Consider the following 18,867-nt stretch of genomic DNA (forward strand, 5'->3'; position numbering starts at 1 on the left):
AGCAGGTGGCTTCCAATGGCAAAGGCCCCAGCTAATCAGAGGATGATTCTCATCAGCTGGGCTCAGTGCTTGGTGGAGGCCCCTGGCCCAAGCCAGTCAGTCAAACTCCTCCCGGGATATACCAGAGCTACCAAGAGAGGTGAGCAGTGTCATGGGCCCACACACTCAACGCCAAGGCTTCTAGTATGCTCGTGTGAGGTGCCCGCTTCAGAAGAAGCCAAGTGGATGTCAGCAGAGGCAAAAGATAAGATAGGGAGAGAGAAAGAGAGAGGCAGAAGGGAGGGAGGGAGGGAAGGAGATAAAGTGAGGAGAGGAGGGAGGCAGGGGGAGAGACAGAGGGCGGGAGACAAAGACGGAGGCAGAGAGAGGCCTGATGATGTTACTCCAGCCCCCTGGGACCACCAGCCTGAAACTAGAGGCAACTCAACTGAGATCCCCCCACCCCTCCCCCCATCTTTAAACTTTTGCTACTTTGGACTGGGACCTTGTCACCTGCCACCAAATGAGGGCCATAAATACGTTGTTACTATTGTTGCGCAAGGATCATTTTCGGAAAGTTAAAGCCACGACCTCATGCAAATATATGGCGAGCCATGTTGGGGGCTGACTTAACTCAGGAGCGAGGGAAGCGGCAGGATGGGAAGTGGGTTCAGGGGAGGACACAGGAGACTGAAGTTGATAAGGTTAATGAAAGGAAGAAAAACTGTTGAGGCCGACACGAAAGGGTTACTGCCCTATAAGGCAGTACGATGCTCACATTTGGGGCTACATTTTCTTCCAGATGTAAATCATTCTCATCTCTATGGGACAAAAGTCATCGGTAACTTACTAATACTCTGTAAGTTAACATCTCGCCCGAAGAGTCTAGGCCCTAATAGTAAATAGCAAGTCAAACACAACGATCTTTCTCTAGAGCAGTAAACTGCTATGGCCTATATGGGCCGAATACACCCCCGCTTGTTTATATAAATAGAGTTTTGTGTTTTTTTTAAAGATTTTATTTATTTATTTGAGAGAGAGAATGAGAGACAGAGAGCACGAGAGGGAAGAGGGTAAGAGGGAGAAGCAGACCCCCCACTGATCAGGGAGCCTGATGTGGGACTCGATCCCGGGACTCCAGGATCATGAGCTGAGCCGAAGGCAGTCGCTTAACCAACTGAGCCACCCAGGCGCCCTATAAATAGAGTTTTATTAGAACACGGTCATGCCCATGTGTTTACATGTTATCTGTGGCTGATTTCCTGCTGGAACAGCAGAACTGAGTAGCTGCAACAGAGACCCTCCGACCCACAAAGTTTAAAATCATTACTATCACATCTTTTCCAGGAAAGTTTCCTGAACTTTGGCCTAGAACTGTGGTTCTCAAAGTGTGGTCCCCGAACCATGAGCAACAGCAGTGGGGCATTGTTAGAAATGTAAATACTCGAGCTCCCTCCAGATTCAGACCCACTGAATCAAAAACTCCAAAAGCAGGCTCTCTAGGGTTCTAATGCCTTTAAGAGTCAGGTGACCTTTGGGCAGATTTGAGGACGTTGCTAGTAGCCTGATGTGACATCTGAAGGGCATTCAGTGTTCCGAGTTCAGAAAAATTTTTCCTTTTTTTTTTCCCCGAGATTTATTTATTTATTTTAGAGAGCGAGAGAGAATGTGAGCCGTGGAAGGGGCAGAGGGAGAGGGAGAGAGAATCTCAAGCAGACTCTGTGCTAAGCACAGAGCCCGAGGTGGGGCTTGATCCCAGGACCCTGAGATCATGACCTGAGCTGAAACCAGGGATCAGACCCTTAACCAACTGCACCACCCAGGCACCCCTAGAATAATTTTTCTTTAAAAAAGCATATGGGGAAAAATGGTGGGAGGTAAGATTGGGGAGCTAGGCAGATGGCAGATCATGCTAAGGCAGGAAGTTAAACTATTGTCCTGCACTGAAGGCTTTGGCACAGGAATGGTGATCAGATTTTCATTTTAGAAAGGTACTTCAGGCATCGGCGTGTAAACCAGTGGGGGTAGGGGCGGGAAGGTAGTGAGGCTAGAGGAACACAAAAAGATGGGAGGACTTGTAGCTAGTTAAGAGCCTATAAACAAATCCCAGGCTGGAGATACTTTGTGAACTCCTGGATACAGCCATACCTGAAGCTAGAGAAAATTCATAGACTTCCCAATTAGGCCATCCTGAATAGGAGGCTGGAGAGAAGCTGGGTAACAGGGAGAACTGGAAGATACTGAAGTGATGAAGTCCAACCACTGATGTGCAAGGTGAGAGATAGGCAACGTTATCCTAATGCCATATTTTTGATTTGTTGGACTGGGTATACGGCGCAGCCCAGGAGGAGGTGTTTAACTGCATGTAGAACCTCTCTGGTTGCTTTCAGAATGACGGGAGAGAGAAACATAAGCCAAGGGAATGACAGTGTTCCTCTCGAGGCACAGTATACATGCCTTGTCTTACTCTTTATTTCCACCAACACACCCTTGTGAACACCGTAGCACAAGTTAAGAACACCCCTCTACTGGCAATAGCCTGGTGGCTGAGGGCACCTCGCTTCTGAGTTCAATGCTCCTAGGCTTCAATTCTAGCTCCGCCTCCACAACAAGCAATTTCAACTGACTCAGTCCTTGCTTCTTCATCTGTAATTTTGTGACAGCAAGATGAAACTCCAGCACAGCGGTGAAGAACACATATTGAGAGGTTGAATGCAAACTGCTTTGCCAAGTGCGCCTGGTATGCGTTAAGTGTCCTGTCAGAGGTGGGTGTTAGGATGATCATTCTGGGAATTCCAAACAGACAAACATTTTTTGACTAACTGCTTGTGACATGGGTTGTTTCTTTCCAATTTAAGATGCTTTTTTTTTTAAAAAAAAAAGGAAGTTTAAAAAATAATAAAAGCCTAATTACCACTTATAGGTAATTACTGTGCTCTGCTTGCTCTAGGATTAAATAAAAGTGATTTGTATATAAGATAATATTGCTCCTGTTAGCATTACTGATATTAGTTATACAATAATTTTGACTTTAACTTCATGGGTAGATTCTGGGGATGGTGGCCTCCCAGGAGAGGGAGAGGGGTGCCCCACCACCTGCCATTGCTGTCCCTGCTAATGCTGTGACCTCAGATTAATGGGAAGAAGAATCAGAGGCAGGAGACTGAGGCTCCATCCTGCTTTTAAAAATCCAGTTTGTTCTAATTCTTTCCAATCATAAAGGCAATTCAAGCTCAATATGGTAAACAGGGTAAGCAAAGTAGAAAGAAGAAAAACCTCATTTCTCTTCAAAAACAAACGCTGTTTGCTTTTTGGTATATAACCTCCAAACCTTTTTTAAAATATATATTTTTTAACATAATAAAATTTCATTGAGTTCAATGATGCATAGAAAACATCCAAGACAGTGCCTGGCACTTAGCTACTGCTCAGGAAATAAGTGTTAACATTATTATTATTAGATATCTGATTTTGTATCCTGGCTGTTTCCATGCAACTATTTTTCCATTTTATTAAAAAGAAAAAAAAAAACACCTTGTGAACATTATTTTAAGCGCTTGTACAATATTCTGTCCTGTGCACATTTCCTGTATTTAAATTGCATTTACTCCTTCATTCTTCTGAATATTAATAAGCATCTTTCATGCTTAAGGTGGTCTCTACATTTCAAGTTATCACATTGTATTAGTCAGGGTTTTCCAGAGAAAAAGAGCCAATAGGGTGTATATATACAGAGACAGAAATTTTTTTTTTCTTTTTTCTTTTCTCTTCCACGCCCCGAGATAGACATTTATTTTTAGGAATTGGTTCATGTGATTGTGGAGGCTGGAAGTCCAAAAATCTGCAGGATAGCCTGGCAGGCTGGGGACCCTGGGGAGGGGCTGATGTTGCAGTTCAAGCCTGAAGACAATCTACTGGAGAATTCCCTCGTGCTCTGGGAAGTTTGGTCTTTGTTCTAGTAAAGGCCTTCACTTGATTGGATGAGCCCCATGCACACGATGGAGGGTGATCTGCTTTACTCCACTGTCAGCCAATTTACGTGTTAATCTCACCAAAAAACACTTCCACAGAAACAGAGTAATGTTTAACCAAATACCTGGACACTGCGGCTCAGCCAAGTTTACACATAAAAATTAACCCGCACAGACGCATTAACTAAATCAAGATTCTAGACCTGCAAAATTCAAAGCCAGACCTTGCAACATAGTAACCACATCAAACCACTGTCCTGGGTGGGGGTTGGGGGTGGGGGAATGTATCTTACAAAGTCAGCTGCCCATCTTCTTTGCTATTTTGTGGCATCTTTCCATGTAGGTGACGAGAAAATCACTCGATCATTGATTGTCAGAGTTGATGGGACACAGAAATCTTTCAGGCTTCCATTTCCCAAGGGGTAATGTGCTGACACACAGTCCCTGTTATTAGTAGAGCACAAAGGGGGAGGGGGCCAGGGGCAAACAAGCTTAGAAGATACTGGTTTAAGCAAAATTAGATGGGTATCTGATGGGCCTTTTGGAGGCTGTGATATACAAATGTGTAGCCTGGTGTGAATCTCCAAGAGGTGGGATTTGTCTCCAGGATTTCCCAAACCTTTCCTGACCAGAACTCCTTTATTAAAAAAGAAAAAAGGAAAAAAAGAAACAACAACTTTCAAAACCCGTGCGTGACTTTAGTCACTGACATAGATCTGACCTTCTCGTGGAGTATCAGCAAAATTCGAGTGTGCAAACAGAGTTCCTTTAGGTAGCTGCTTAGGGGACAAGGGTTCTGCAGGTCACACCGAGGGACACGAGTCTCCTCCAGCCATCTCCTCTTACGGCCCCAGAAGATTTGAGATGAGGTGCCTCGCCCGGGGGGGATGTGACTGAGCCAAAGCTAAAATCTGCCTTCCTGACTCACAGCCCACGCTCTGTGGACATCACAGGGATGAGATCTGTCCCATTCTACAAACAGGAGATACCGAGCGAAGCCTTGCTCCAGGCTCCCTCGTTAGGAACACTGGATTGGGATCCAGATCTCTTGACCCTCAGCCTGGAACAAAAAAAGGCCTACAGCTTAGAAGTTTAGAGCTGCCTATGGGACTTATGTATTTTTAGCGCCTTTCGATGACTGAAGGAGTGGGACTGCGGCCCCTGGGGAAGATGAGTCACTTCTGTGGCGTGCCTGGTCAAATGATTCCGCGGAGCCAGAGGAGGCTGGAGATCATTCAAAGGGCTGGGCCACACCAGAGCTTCCTGCCCACGTCAGCAGGAAGCCCACAGACGAGGTTCACTTTCTCCAGGAGGCAGCAGGTGCGTGGCCCGGCCGAAGTTTGCTCCAAGACATTTTCCAGCCTTTGAAGCTGAAAGCTGCAGCTACCCCTAGCCTGGGTTGTGTGCTTAACCGGAGAGAAACCCCGGGGTTCAGGTTTTGGCCGGGGCAAACTGACACAAGTGTCATTGAATCGGCAGAGAATCGCAGCCTGGGAAGGCCTGTGGCTGGAGACAGGAGACAGACACCTCTAGAGAGAGTGGTCCTCAACTGAGCACGCATTACACTCACCAAGGAGGGTTGGTGAAAACACGAATTGCCAGGTCCAACCCCAGGAGGGGCTGACTCAGCAGATCTGGGGTGTTCCCTGTGATGGTGATGCTGCTGGTCCAGGGGACCACGGTTTGAGGAGCACTGCTCTAGGGTGCTCTTGGGAGAATGCCCTGAGGCACCTCCCCCCCAAGAGTTGCCGCCCCACAGGCCTAGAATGAATGCTGCCTCTACTCTCATCATTTTGTCCCCAGTTTTAGAACCCGAGCAGGGAGCTTTGTCTCCCAGCTCTCAACCTGGAACTATCTGGGACACCAAGCTCGGAACTCAGAGAACGGGCTGAATTATTGCTTTGATACTTTCACCAGCTCTATCGAGATAGAATGCCCATCACACAGAATTCGCCCCGTTGAAGTGTACAATTCAATGATTTTTTGTGGGCGCAGATATGTGCCGCCAGAACCACAATCGATTGTAGGACATTTTCATCACTGCGAGGAGGAAGCCGGTACCCATGAGCTATTGCTCCCTACCCCAGCCCTGAGCAACCCTTAACCTACCTCCTGGCTCTCTAAATTTGCCCATTCTGGCCCTTGTATTGTAGCCTGGATCAGAGCTTCATTCCTGTTCATGGCTGAGTAATATTTCGTTGTATGGTTAGAGCCCATTTTGTTTCTCCGTTCATCCAGTGCTGGGCTTTAGTTTCTGCGGTAAATAATTGATTGGCCTTTCGTTAAAATTCATGGAACTGTACACACTGAGTACATTTTACTGTATGTTAATTTTTAGGAAAAGGACCTAGGCACCTTCCACTTCCTGTCTCGGAACAGGTCTCCACTTCCTGTCTCGGAACAGCTGAGCCGCCAGGTGGGAAAGGCCAGGTGGGTGGTGGGCAGGGCCAGTGGGGGCCAGCCTCCCCTCCCAAGCCGGTGTGGAGTGGGGCCGTGCCCCTAAGAGACCCTGGCCAAGCCACCATGGGGAGCAGTAGAACCTCCTAGATGGGCCCCGGCCGCCCTCCTGGCCCACGGAGCTCTGAGCTACAACAAAGATGTCCTCGTGAGCCCTCAAGTCTGTGTGTCATTTGTTTTAGGGAGTTAGGTGATGGGGCAGCTGCGGCCCCTCCCTGTGGGGGGTCTGGCAGGGAATTCTCCCCGGCCAGCACTGTCCACACGCAGACAGCCGGCTCCCTCCTCTTACCCTTGCCCCACGTCCCTGCTCTCCACCATGACCCAGGCTTTGCTTCGAAAACAGGGGGCGGGTCACTTCCCTCCTCTGTCCAAGCCCTCTGTGACTTGCCCCAGCTCCCAAACCTCACCACTTCCTACCTCTCTCAGTGCCTTGGTCTCCCTCGCCCGCCACGCACACTCCCCATGCGGAGCTTTAAAAATAAGCAGCTTTGGGGTGCCTGGGTGGCTCAGTTGGTGAAGCATCTGCCTCCGGCTCAGGTCGTGATCACAAGGGCCTAGGATCAAGCCCTGCGTCGGGCTCCCTGCTCAGTGGGAAGCCTGATTCTCCCTCTCCCTCTCCCACTCCCCCTGCTTGTGTTCCCTCTCTCTGTCAAGTAAATAAACTTTTAAGGAAAAAAAAAATGAACAGCTTTCTTGAGATAGAGCTCGTATCTCAAAAAACTGACCCCTTTAAAGAGTAGAGTTCAGTGGGTTTTAGTGCATTCGGATCAGTGTGTCTGTGTCAGATCAAGCTGACCTGTGTTTGTTGGTCTTCGTCTTCCCACTGGGAGGTAAGGCCTTGGGGCTTGATGGCCTCCGTGTCCCCAGCCCCCCGCAGCGGTGCCTGGCGGGCACGGTGCGGAAGCCAAGTTGTTCGGGTGCACGGAGAAGGTGATCTCAAGGATGAGAACAGGTCCTTGAGATGACGGCCGGGCCTCGGCTGACCTGTGGGGAGGACTTTGTCCGTGTGGGGCTCCAAAGAGATGGGCCTGTGCCCCCAGTCTGCCTTCCACCCAGCCCCACACACACTTCCCTGTCTCTCGCCCACGGCCACCTCTGAGGCCGGAGACAGCTAAGAGCCTCCCTGCTTAGCCCCTGAGGTCACATATCTGCATCCTAGGGGGATCCTGGGGGGACACAATACCTCACCTGCAGACTCCGGATGGTGGTCATTCTCAAGTAGTTGAAGGAGTAGCAAGAGCCCGGGCTGGCCGAGCTGGGTGACGGTCCAGCTGCAGCCGTGGCAGGTGCCTCCGGCGGGTGCCTCACGCCTGCCACCCTCCCCCGAGTCTACCCCGGCCCGCAAGGTCTCCCGGACACGGAAGAGCCGGCTCAGGCTGCTCGGCGCAGTGCGCATGCACGGCGCAAAGGACTCTGGGAGCCGCCCTGGCCGAGGAGGCAAAGGCCGGTGGAAGCTCCCGCTCTCCTTCCCGGGGCAGACGTGCACGAACACATCCGCTGCTCCAACTCCCCGACCCTCTTCCAGCAACGGCGCCCGCTCTGCTTCGCACCCCCGAACTCGGGCGGCGCGGCCTGTGCGTGCGGGCGTCCCGGGGCGGCGCGCGGCAGACCCGCTCCCCGGCGCTCCAGGCTGTTAGGAGGCCGCTCGTCGCACTGGGGGCGCTGGCTCTGGGCGCCTTTGGCTGCCATGCGAGAGAACTGGGTAAGGTCACCGTGTGGAGAAACCAGAGGGACAGCAAAGGGGCGGGAGGAGGAGGGGGCGCTGGGGGAGGGGTGCTGGAGGAGCCCCATCGTGCAGGGGGCCCCGCTCGTACGTGAAGCCCAGGGCAGGGCTGCCTAGCGGACCCCAGGCAACCCCCGATGTGTCCGCAAGGTAAATGCTCATTCTTGCTCACAGCCCCTGCTTGCAGTGGTTTCTTCCTCAGCTGTAGATAAAGCTCCTCCTCCTCAGCCTTTCCTCCTTCCTGTCTCACTCCAGCTTCTTGGGGACCACCTCCCCATATAACTCACCTGCCTGGTCTGACGTTCTGGGTTCGAGAGAACCCAAGGCAAGATAAGCCCTGAGCAGCGGGGCAGGTAAGGTCATTCAACTTAGGGAAGATACTGTAACCCGAGCCTTGGATTCCTCACCCAGAAAATGGGAAGAGTGCCAATTCCAACCGAAGATTCTCCTGAGGTTGAAAGAAAGAATCCCGGTGAATTTAGCATCTGGTGGCCAGGGGCCTGTTTGGGGCAGCTCATCGGCTCAGAGGCAAATTCTGGTCCAGGTTCCAGGGGCAATGGGTGCGCCAGGGACCTCCCTACGTCCTTCCAATGATGAACTGCCAAAGGTGCGGGGAAGAGGTGTCCCAACTGTGACTGGGCTTGTCCGCTGGGGGGCGGGGGGGGCTTGTGAACCCCCTGGGGGGCAGTGGGGCCACACTTTCTTCTTGGGCCCCGTGGGACAGAGAGCCAACTCTGTTCTTATAGAAATGTTATGCTATTTTCCTGATAAAGATAATAAACTGCTTGTCATAAGCTAGGTTTCCCCCTGGTTTCTGTTTTTCTTCTCTAATCAAATTACCCCAACTGACACAAATTTAAGCAAATAGCTTCACTTCAGGTCACAGGACTTCGTCCTGCAATCAAGGATTTGAATGAAATTCCTGGCAAAATACAGTAATTACAAACACCATGAAAGCTGCCTCAAAACGTCCCAGCCTCCCGCACTAAAAGGCAGTCTGGTTAATTTCCAAATTATATTTGGGCTTAACATGCAAAGGGCTCTTTTTCATTCGGGCAGAGAAAATAGGCCTGAAGATCATTACAATAACCACACAAGACTAGGAATGTAATTATAAAATGAACCATACCCTAGCAGGCAAATCATTTTAATGTGTTTTGAGAATTGAATATTCTGTATGGAATTAAAAACAAAGAAAAAAAATCAACGTGCAGAAAATTAATTAAAAATAGGTAAGACACAGAAAACCTTCGAGTGTCATAAAATTACAAATACGAAAGCAACAAATTAAAACACACGCACACACAATTACAGATTTTGGTAACATTAGTAGCCAGAACATACCCAACGAATTGCTTGATCGTCAAATATCTTACTAATTTTGAAAGGGTGGGGGTGGGGGCTGGTGGTGATGACTGACTTCAGTTGACCCCAAAGGATTCCAGTCTTCCTTCCACTGCAAGCAAACCGCTTTGAGAAGTGGAGCGCCTTTTCTCAAAGAAAACGGACACAGAAGGTTGATCCCCTCTGCCCCGTTCCACCATCACATTTGTACATTCATTGACCTCTTTTAACTAAGGCAACTGAAAGACAGTTTCTTGAGACCCCAACACACCCTCAGAAGGACAGAACATAAATTCTATTCCTGTTACAAAAGAGCGGAACTCACTTCCAAGCTGAGGGCAGTCATTCTGTAAAGTGCAGGATGGTTCGCTGTTAGAGACTTCGTGTTGAAGACGTCTTTAGGCGGGGTGGACGGGAGCGGATGGGGACCCGGGCAAGCCCTGGGTTGAGCAATGACCCGTATGAGAAAGGTGACACGTGGGTCAGTCCTCAGGGATGGTTTCACCTCTGTGCACACCGCTGAGGTAGGAGCTTCGGGAGAAATGCAGAATATCTTAAGGGAATGAGAATGTCTTCTTGGCAAATCAGTGCCCTCTTGCTCAGTTGGGGGCCTAAGGCAGTCATAGTCACAGGCCGGGCAGGGCCAGGTGGGCCACGCAGGACCTTACAGAATTCAAGAGTTGGATCAGATCGCAGCCACAGAGGAGAGCAAGATCCAAGACAAAGCCACTGGAGGTGGGCGAGGTCCCAGTGCTGACCCGGGGGGCACCTGCTGTCTAGTGCAAGCTCAAGGGGGTGGCGACGGGGGGGGGGGGAGGGGGCAGGGAGTGGGGGCGACGTAAAGTGGAAAACCCCGGCAGCAACCTACAAAACGGTTATTAGCAAATGGTATCAAAAAGTATCAAAACATTTCAAAAAACTTTAAAAACTGCCAGGCTTGGCAGACGCACAGGGCAGGATCTCCGAGGGCCTGTGGAGCTGCCCTACACTCCAGAGGTTTATTCTGGGGGCCAGGATATGGCCCCCTCCCCGCCCCTCTGAAGACACTCGGAATCCATGGAGAGGCCAAGGATGGAACTGCCCCTCCAGGGGCAGGGCCAGTGGTCTGAGATTCCAGCCGAAAGCTCTGAGAGACAGAAGGCCCGGGAGGTACTCCTTCGGCAGCTGCTGGGCTAAGCCACATGCCATGGAGGACCAGGGTAAAGATGAAGCCTGACAACTCTACCAGGGGCTGGGGGTGGGGTTGGGGGATCTTTCACCTCCCACATTGCTGCAAACCACTGAAAGGTCACCTGGCTGAGGGGCCAGGTATTTGGAACCACAGGTTAACTCACCTGAGCTCACCGAGTGGGATCTTGGAGCTCAGAGGAGGAACTGGGACCCCACTCCCTTTGGCATTTCGGTCTCCACCCAAAACTGAACACCCCTTAGGGTTGGCTCCTGGGGTTTCTACTAAGTCACCATGAGGTCACCTTATCATTAAAGAGCAAGGGGAGGAGCATTCAGAATATAATTCACACACGAGGTTTTCTGCTCAGATCAAGATCTGAAAGTCCTACCAGGCAGTCTTTCTAAAATGCTAAAACGTTAACACTTAACATCGAAAACATTAAAAATACCGATTAAGCCATACGAACACACAACTTGCTAAGACAACCTCTATATTTAAACAGCAGGAAGAAGTAACCAGGACTCTTCAGCCTTCTATTCCCCTCCCTTCTAGCATGACAGTCACGTCTTAGGCAAACAAGGTTCCAACTTGGGTGAGGATCAAACTCAAAACATACAACTGACATGTAGTGAAAACTCTAGTTCTTTAAAAGTGAGAATAAAACCCAAAAAACCTGAATGAAAGCCCACTATGGGACGCCTGGGTGGCTCAGATGGTTAAGCGTCTGCCTTCGGCTCAGGTCATGATCTCAGGGTCCTGGGATCGAGTCCCGCATCGGGCTCCCTGCTCCTTGGGAGCCTGCTTCTCCCTCTGCCTTTCTCTCTCGCTCTGTCTCTCATGAATAAAAAAAAAAAAAAAAAGAAAGCCCACTATGCTTATTTTGAAAGATCCAGAGAAACGATTCCGGTGTTCTCCAAGCGCTCATGGGCAGCAGGAGTGCTGCTGCCTCTCAAGATGGCAGCCCACAAGAGCCCAACCTTTGTCCCTGCGGTTGGAAACCACACCACTGTGATTCTGCCGCTCAGATGGCCACCTGCAGGAGTGCATCCCCAAGCTGACCACCCAACTGGGTTAAACAGCATCTTCTCCCATTCTCCGCTGGACGGCACAGCAGGGTGACTGCCATCTTAAGAACATCGGACAGCAGCTACCTGTCATGGGTCCCACCACCATGCTGCCCGGCGTCTGGGCAGATGCTGCCCACTGGTCGTTGACGCTCCTTTCCCTTGACACCGATAGGCTCAACAACCTTTCTTCACACAGGGAAACCACCACCAATCATGTGAAGCCAGCCCATGAGAAGAAACTGATCAACCTTACCTTTGAAAGAACACTCCCAACCCTAACAATATTGGAATCTAAACCCCGTAAATGAAAAGCCTGCCTTCAGAGTGGCAAGAGTGACACCACGAAGTATGAGGTGCAGGACACTGTACGGAACCCACAAGGCACAAGAGAGTTGAGTAGCGACCAGCACTGCACTGTTATCCAGGGACACGTCACGGTAGTCAAAAATAAGAGAGCTGGCTTAAGCTAAAAATTGACGTCTCTCCTCTTCCCAAGGTCAAAGCCATCCTGCTCCCCAAAGCACACATGGAATCTACGTGCTCTTCCCCACCTTCCCCTGGACTCTGGTTGAACCACCACCTCTTTATGACTGAGCACAGACCACATGTTCCATGCCTTCCAAAGGGTCCTCTAATAGTAATATCTTCCCTGGAATAGGAAGGGGCTAAGCTATCCCAAAGCTGGCAGAAGTTCTGCAAAACATTTTGTGGAGGGCTGGACAAGGTATGAGACAAAAAAAGGGTTTTGGGCTCAGTGAAGTTTGGAAACACTGGATTGATGGAAGGTTAACAGTTAATGTGGGACTTCCCAGAGACTTTAATACACTGAAGTACTGTGGAGCTCCATGAAGAGTGTACAGTTTTTGGTTTGATTGTTTGCATGCCTTGCAGAACCTCTCAACAGTTTGGAAGCCTCTAGGGACTTCCACATGCACGGAACTAGCCAAGTCAGCAGACCCCTTGCCCCACTAACGACAGAGGGCACCGATTTATGTACTGAAGCTTTCAACGCCCAAGCCACTCAAAATCACAGTAATCCTTTAAGGGAAAGGAAAGGAAGTACAGTAAAGAGATCTTTTTTTTTTTTTTTTTTAAAGGAAATAAGTTAACGGAGATTCATAGTCTAATACCAAGGTTAACAATAAATCTTGAGGTGTTCTCATCTCTGCAATCTGATCTTTGTCAAGGCAAAGATCGTGAACGCCTCCCTCGGCAAGCACGCTTCTCTTCCCATATCCTTGTGTCCACGGCAGCTGGGGCAGGGGTCCCCAGCTCACCTCCGAGGGCACACAGTTAGTGATACCTGCAGAAATCAGCGCGGGGCGGTCACACATCGCAAGAGGAGGTGCTGAACACACATTAATAGCTTATACGGACTGAAGGCACCGAGCCCTGGGAGGCAGTGATTTTGACCCACCGCGCGATGAATGAGGGAACAGCTAGGACTTGTTAAAGAATTTGCCCAGCAGCACAAAACGACTTCGCAGTGGACGGCTGAGTTGGGGAGGGGGTGGGTACCTGACATCCTCCTTAGGGAGCAAGATGTGCTCGGCTCACTCATGGAGGGGCTGTCGAGGGCTTCTTGGAGCCAAGCCAGAGAAAACAATGGCAAATTCTAGGATGGCCACTTTTTCTTTCCTGAGAAATGAACAGATTTTGGGGGCTCAGTATGTCAGTAACATAAGAAAACAGTGGGTTCAGGAAAAAAAAAGCACACATTACAGAAAAATGTTTGTTAAGAGTTTCATGCCTTTTTTTTTTTAAGTTTCTTGATTACCTGGACCCTTTTAGAATTCAGGAAGATTACCCATCAGGAAAACGGGACTACTCAGAAACAACAGTCACCAGATCAGGAAATCCTAGTGGGAACATCTCCCTGGTGAGAAGTCCCAGGTCTTGCCCTGTGGGGGGGCCTCGGAGTCCCCATTCATAAACATGAACGCACTTGACGTTGCCCATGATGGCCAAATGTGGACAGTGCTCAGTCATTCTGGAAATTGGTTCGTTTCCAGGCACCCCCTCTGCCCCTACTCCTGGTAGTTTTAGAATGGATAATTCTGAGGTGGGGCCCAGGAATCCAACAGCTCAGCCAAGCTGAGAGAGGCATGGACTGGGGGATCCCAACTGTCCCCACCACGGCCCCTAGTTTCGCACAAAAATTTCTGCATAAGCCCTGCCCTAGGTACTTCGGGGGGGGCAGTGAGGTGGCATCCTCGGGGAGACTCAGAACGAGGGAAGAAGCCCTGCACAGAGATGAGGGGCTATTTTCTGCCTGGGCCCGGGTTTAATTATTCAAGCAAAATAATATGTAAAATTATACAGAATATTTAATCGGTTACTGTGATATCATAGAAATACCGAGAATCATAAAAGTAAAAAAAGCTGCTAAGAAGTCTATCATGGTTCCAGGATGCTACGAAGTTGTTGCTGGTCTAGATGCGCTGGCAGGTGGTGGCGGGGACCAGGTCCCCGCCAGGCGCAGGCAGGGGGGGTGGGGGTGGGGGAGGGGGGCGCGGGGGCGTCACTGGCCCCGGTCCTGGTGCCTCTTGCCCTTGCCCTTCTTCTTCTTGTCCTCCAGCCGCGGCTTCAGGGCGCACACGCAGGCGGACACGCCGGCGATGGCCTTGGGCAGGTCGGGGCCCTTGCTCCACTTGTCCTTGTCGCGGTCGTACACCTGCACGGTCTTGGAGAAGGCCGTGCTCTCCCAGCTGTAGCCGCCCAGGATGTAGATGCGGCCCTCCCACACGGCCACCCCCGACTCACTGTTGGCGTGCAGGAGGGGGGCCACGCGGGTCCACTGGTTGCACTGCGGGCTGTAGGCCTCGACGCCCAACACGTCGAAGCGCTCCATGGACTCGATGCGGTCGTCGCTGCCGCCGATGCAGTAGATGCTGTCCCCCAGGCTGCACATGCTGTGCCAGCCACGCGCTGTGCTCATGGGCCGCCGCTCCTCCCACACGTCCGTCCGGTGGTCGTAGCACAGCAGGTTCTTGCGGTAGGGGCCGATCTGGTAGTCGTGGCCCCCCGAGATGTACACGAAATCTTTGTAGATGGTGCCCGCGTGGCCGTAGGTGAACCTGCGGGGAGCCGGGGTGGGGACAGACAGAGGCAGAGAGGAGGCTCAGGGCCGTGCCCGGAATGGGACCTCCTGGCGCCGGGCCTGCGCTCTCTTCCCCTGACTAAGGGGGGGGGGCAACCCGCTCTCTGGGAAGACGGGAGGCAGTGGGGACCTGAGGGGACCACGCAGGGAGCAGGCACGCCATGCACACTTTACAGACACTGGACAAGGTCACGGGACAAGACGTGCCAGAGCCGGGTGGGGAAACGGACGTGCGGCTCGGCATCACGCCGCCTGGGCTCTGCCCCGCGCTCCGTTTCCCCCGCCCAGGAGTGGGGACAATTACGAGGCTGACCCTTCCTGGAGGAGCGGAAAACAAGGCTGTGCAATCGAGGCACACAGAGGCACCTGATCAAATTATACCGCAAACGGGAACCAAACAAAGTACAATTCAACTCTGCGACATTCTGGAAAAGACCAGAGGGACAGTGAAACATCCGAGGGGCTCGCGGTAAGGGTGGGACGAATGGGTGGCGCACAAGAGAGCCTCAGGGTCGTGAACCTCCTCTGTGCGACGCTGGGGACACGCATCCCCGCACTTTCGTCCCGAGCCACAGAACGTACAACACAGACAGCGAGCCCTCACTCGGGGCGACCCCCCTTCAGGTGCTGCAGCCACTTGGGCTGTAACAGGTTGCTGCTCGCGACTTCAAGAGGTTACCAACGGGGAAAGATGCTCTGCGGGCAAGGTCTATGGAACAATCTGGACCTTCTGCTGTTTTTAATTTTCTCTAAGAAGTGCAGTGGACATAAAAACGAGGAGAAAAGAACAGAACCCAAGTGGAAACACAGGTGACAGGAGAAGGGGAGATGATTCAGGGGAGTGGCTGCACAGGGCAGGCCGGGGGCGGCGGAAGGGGAGCATCTGGGAGGGCAGCCCGGGGCGGCTCTCGGGCTGGGCTGCGGGCTCATGGAGGTCCCGTTACACGCACACACCAATGATCACAGCGTCATGGGCTATGTTGACTCCAATCCCGTGCAGCTCAGGCCCATTTAGAAAGAAAAAACCAGGGTTGTTGTAGCGTTGAGGTATGTAAGTCACCCCAGCTGGCCCAGAGAAAGTGACGGCAGCAGATGCTCTTAGGACTACCGTGAAGCCTCACTTCTCCATCTGTGAAGTGGGATGATGAAACAACAGTCCTAAACCCAGAGAGACCAGAGGTCTTGGTTTACCTACAACACCGTCGGTATTTACACTGTTAACCTCCCCAGTTCACTGCCAATCCTGGTTTGGATGACAAATTATGTGGGCGCCTACCTCCACCCCACCAGGTCACTGTGGGGCTCAAGGGACTCGTCACTTAAAGCACCTGGCCCAAGAGATGGCACGGGCTAATCAGGAGCCACTATCCCGATTGTCTGAGGTGTTACTCCATCGCCTTTTTGGAACCTCTACACGAAGGTGGTAGCAACTAGAAACTGCAGGACTGGGATTCACAACCTGCGGCTTACGCCACGCGTCCTTCTAGCTCCCCAGGAGCCATGCAAGACAGCTGCGCATGCCCCACGGCAAGACTGTTCACAAAGCGTGTTTGCAGGTTCAACTATAAGGAGCTGGTAAAATCGGTGGCAAACACCTTCTGCTAGATCTGCAATGATGACCAGTGCTCCTAAGTGCAGACCTCGATGCGGAGGGCCTGAGGAGGAGTGAGGGCCCCGGGCGCTCCCCGGGTACGGGATGCTGTGTGTTGGGGGGTGGGGCCTCTAAGGAACATCTCGCCCTGACAGCCCTATGGGGCAGGTGTTATCACGGCCGCTGGGTCCACCTTCCCTTCCCTTCCCTTACAGATGGAGTGAGAGCGGGGTGAAGACTCTGGCTCGTGTCACAGATCTGTCACCTCTTGGAACAACCCAAGCCCACACTCAGGGACATTCCTAGGGAAAGCTCTTGCTATCTGAACTTAATACTCTCTCCCTGAAACTCCGAACAGACTCGGAAACTGAGGGAGATCTGCCTGATTGGCAGAGCAGACACGTGCACCCGGATGGTCTGAAACCAGAGCCCTGACTGGTCACCACCACGCCCTCTGCCCCCATGGTCTGCCCACGGTTATTTACAAGCCAGGAGATTTTTTTCCTGGAATTGAAGGTCAAAATATCTAGAAAATGAGGTGGACAAAACCATCACGTTTGCAGAGTCCGCCACAGAGCCCCCCATCACCTTGGCAAGCCGGCCACGTAGGACCAGGAGTCGGTCTTGGGGCTGTAAGTCTCCACCGAGGAAAGAGCTCCATTCTCGTTCCGGCCGCCGACGGCCACCAGCATGTCTTCAATGGAGGCCAGGTAGAAATCGACGCGGCGCTGGTTCATGGAGGCTACCTGTGGAGGCGGGACACCTGTACCTTCCCTTGCCCACACGTGGACCATGTCAACATCGAGCACTGAGTTCCCAAATGGGTTCTATGGAACACATAGCCCAGGAAGGTCAAGTGGTGGCCAAGCGTGTTTGGGAGAAGGAAGTCGAACTTGAAGAAAAGGGGGCTCTTGAGAGGGACTTCTCAGAGCTCCCAGGACCCTGGAGGCACTGCAAGTCCCCAGGAAGGGGATGGAGAACACAGTTCCCCTAACTTGTTTGGCCATGTGGCTGACCTCATGGGCTTGAGTTCCACGGAACATACAGTTCAGAAACCGGCTTCGTGGTGTCCCGTAATAAAAATTTATCTTTCCTTTTGCTCCTCCCCACATGAGATACTTTTAAAATTAATGCTGATTGCTATGTGTTAAGAGCAATCAACAGGAAACTTAAAGCAAAAGACTCCAATTTTTTTGTTTAGATAATTCAGGTAGAACAGAGAAACGAACACAGTCCCGGAGGAGACCACACCTTCAGGCTGCTACCACTACACTGCTTTTGAGGATGGGCTCCAAAGCTGGGAGCCACTTTCTAGTGGCAGGACACAGACTTTGGAGGAGAGTTTTTAGGGGTTTTTTTGTGTTTTTTTTTTTTTTCAGAATAAAACAGAAAGGTCATTGGACTCCATTCTGTGTTTTGTGCCCAGGAACAAACCCCATCAAGTTAAGTAAAAACACTGAGGTGTGAGGTGGTGCCTGGGTGGCTCAGTCGTTATGCGTCTGCCTTCGGCTCAGGTCACGATCCCAGGGTCCTGGGATTGAGCCCCGCATCGGGCTCCCTGCTCAGCGGGAAGCCTGCTTCTCCCTCTCCCACTCCCCCTGCTTGTGTTCTCTCTCTCGCTGTTTATCTCTGTCAAACAAATAAACAAAATCTTTAAAAAAAAAAAAACAAAAAAACCCACTGAGGTGTGAGTATAAAGACAGGCTGATTTTCTAGGGTGGTGGCCTGGGGAGGTGTTCACGAGAGAAGGGTCCACCTTCCCTGTGCCAGGCGTTTGCCAACCGCCCTGAGCAACATACAGCCTCTGATCGTAGAATGACAATGCCTCCCACCCCGTTTCCAGAGGCAGAAGCTGAAATTCGGAGGGCAAGGCCCAGTCTGAAATCCACAGCTATGACTTAGCCAAGTTGGGGTGTGAACTCAGGTCTGATGCCAAGACCCACGCTTGCCAGAATTCACCACACCTGCCAGCAGGTGTGAGGCTCGGTGGCCTCCCTCCACGAGCTCCAAACCCTTCCCAAAGACGGGGCTGCAGGGAGACTCTGAGACAGGCGAACGGGGTTTGAACTCTGGGTCAAATCTCGAGACCGGCACTATCCAGCACAGCAGCCTCCAGCCTCCCGTGGGCCTTTCTGCTTAGACGTAAATCAGTTAAAACAAAATAAAAGAGAGAATTCAGTGTTTCAGTCCCACTGGCCACATTTTGAGGGCTCAATCGCCACGTGTGGCCGGTGCCTCGGGTATCGGGCAGCACGGGTGTGGAGCGTTTCTACCGCCGCAGAACGTTCCACCAGCGAGCAGGCACCGCTCCGGACAATGACCTGGCCTGCACACGGAGGCCAGTCGGCCCTCACGCGCCCCGTGCAGGGTGCGGGCGCCGGGGAGCGTGGGAATCACGGGGCTCGTCACTTTATCGTCACGCCTCGTTCAGAAGCGGGACGGTGGCCAAGGCCCGGGGCGGGGG

General features: G+C 51.8%; 1 protein-coding gene and 1 long non-coding RNA gene across 3 annotated transcripts in view; both read right to left on the minus strand.

Moving 5' to 3' along the window:
• Positions 1-961: 961 nt before the first annotated feature.
• Positions 962-11,499, minus strand: LOC115943101 (uncharacterized). 2 transcript variants are annotated; one of them, XR_004077710.2, is made up of 3 exons: positions 7,204-11,499; positions 6,060-6,204; positions 962-2,765 (listed from the first exon to the last, which is right to left on the minus strand). It is a non-coding gene; the product is annotated as an uncharacterized LOC115943101 (long non-coding RNA). The 2 variants fall into 2 exon arrangements; XR_014140773.1 differs by having other exon boundaries at positions 4,244-6,204.
• Positions 11,500-14,021: 2,522 nt separating this feature from the next.
• Positions 14,022-18,867, minus strand: part of KLHL36 (kelch like family member 36) — a 13,335-nt gene continuing 8,489 nt past the window's right edge. Inside the window, exons 4-6 of the mRNA XM_081807865.1 lie at positions 18,363-18,445; positions 16,992-17,230; positions 14,022-14,789 (exon numbers count right to left, since the gene is read on the minus strand). Coding sequence (XP_081663991.1) covers positions 14,234-14,789; positions 16,992-17,230; positions 18,363-18,445 — 878 coding nt within the window. The 3' untranslated portion in view covers positions 14,022-14,233. The remainder of the gene's footprint in view (positions 14,790-16,991; positions 17,231-18,362; positions 18,446-18,867) is intronic.

Source organism: Leptonychotes weddellii, chromosome 16, assembly GCF_054177405.1.
Source record: "Leptonychotes weddellii isolate Sample4059 chromosome 16, ASM5417740v2, whole genome shotgun sequence".
Lineage (NCBI taxonomy): Eukaryota > Metazoa > Chordata > Mammalia > Carnivora > Phocidae > Leptonychotes > Leptonychotes weddellii.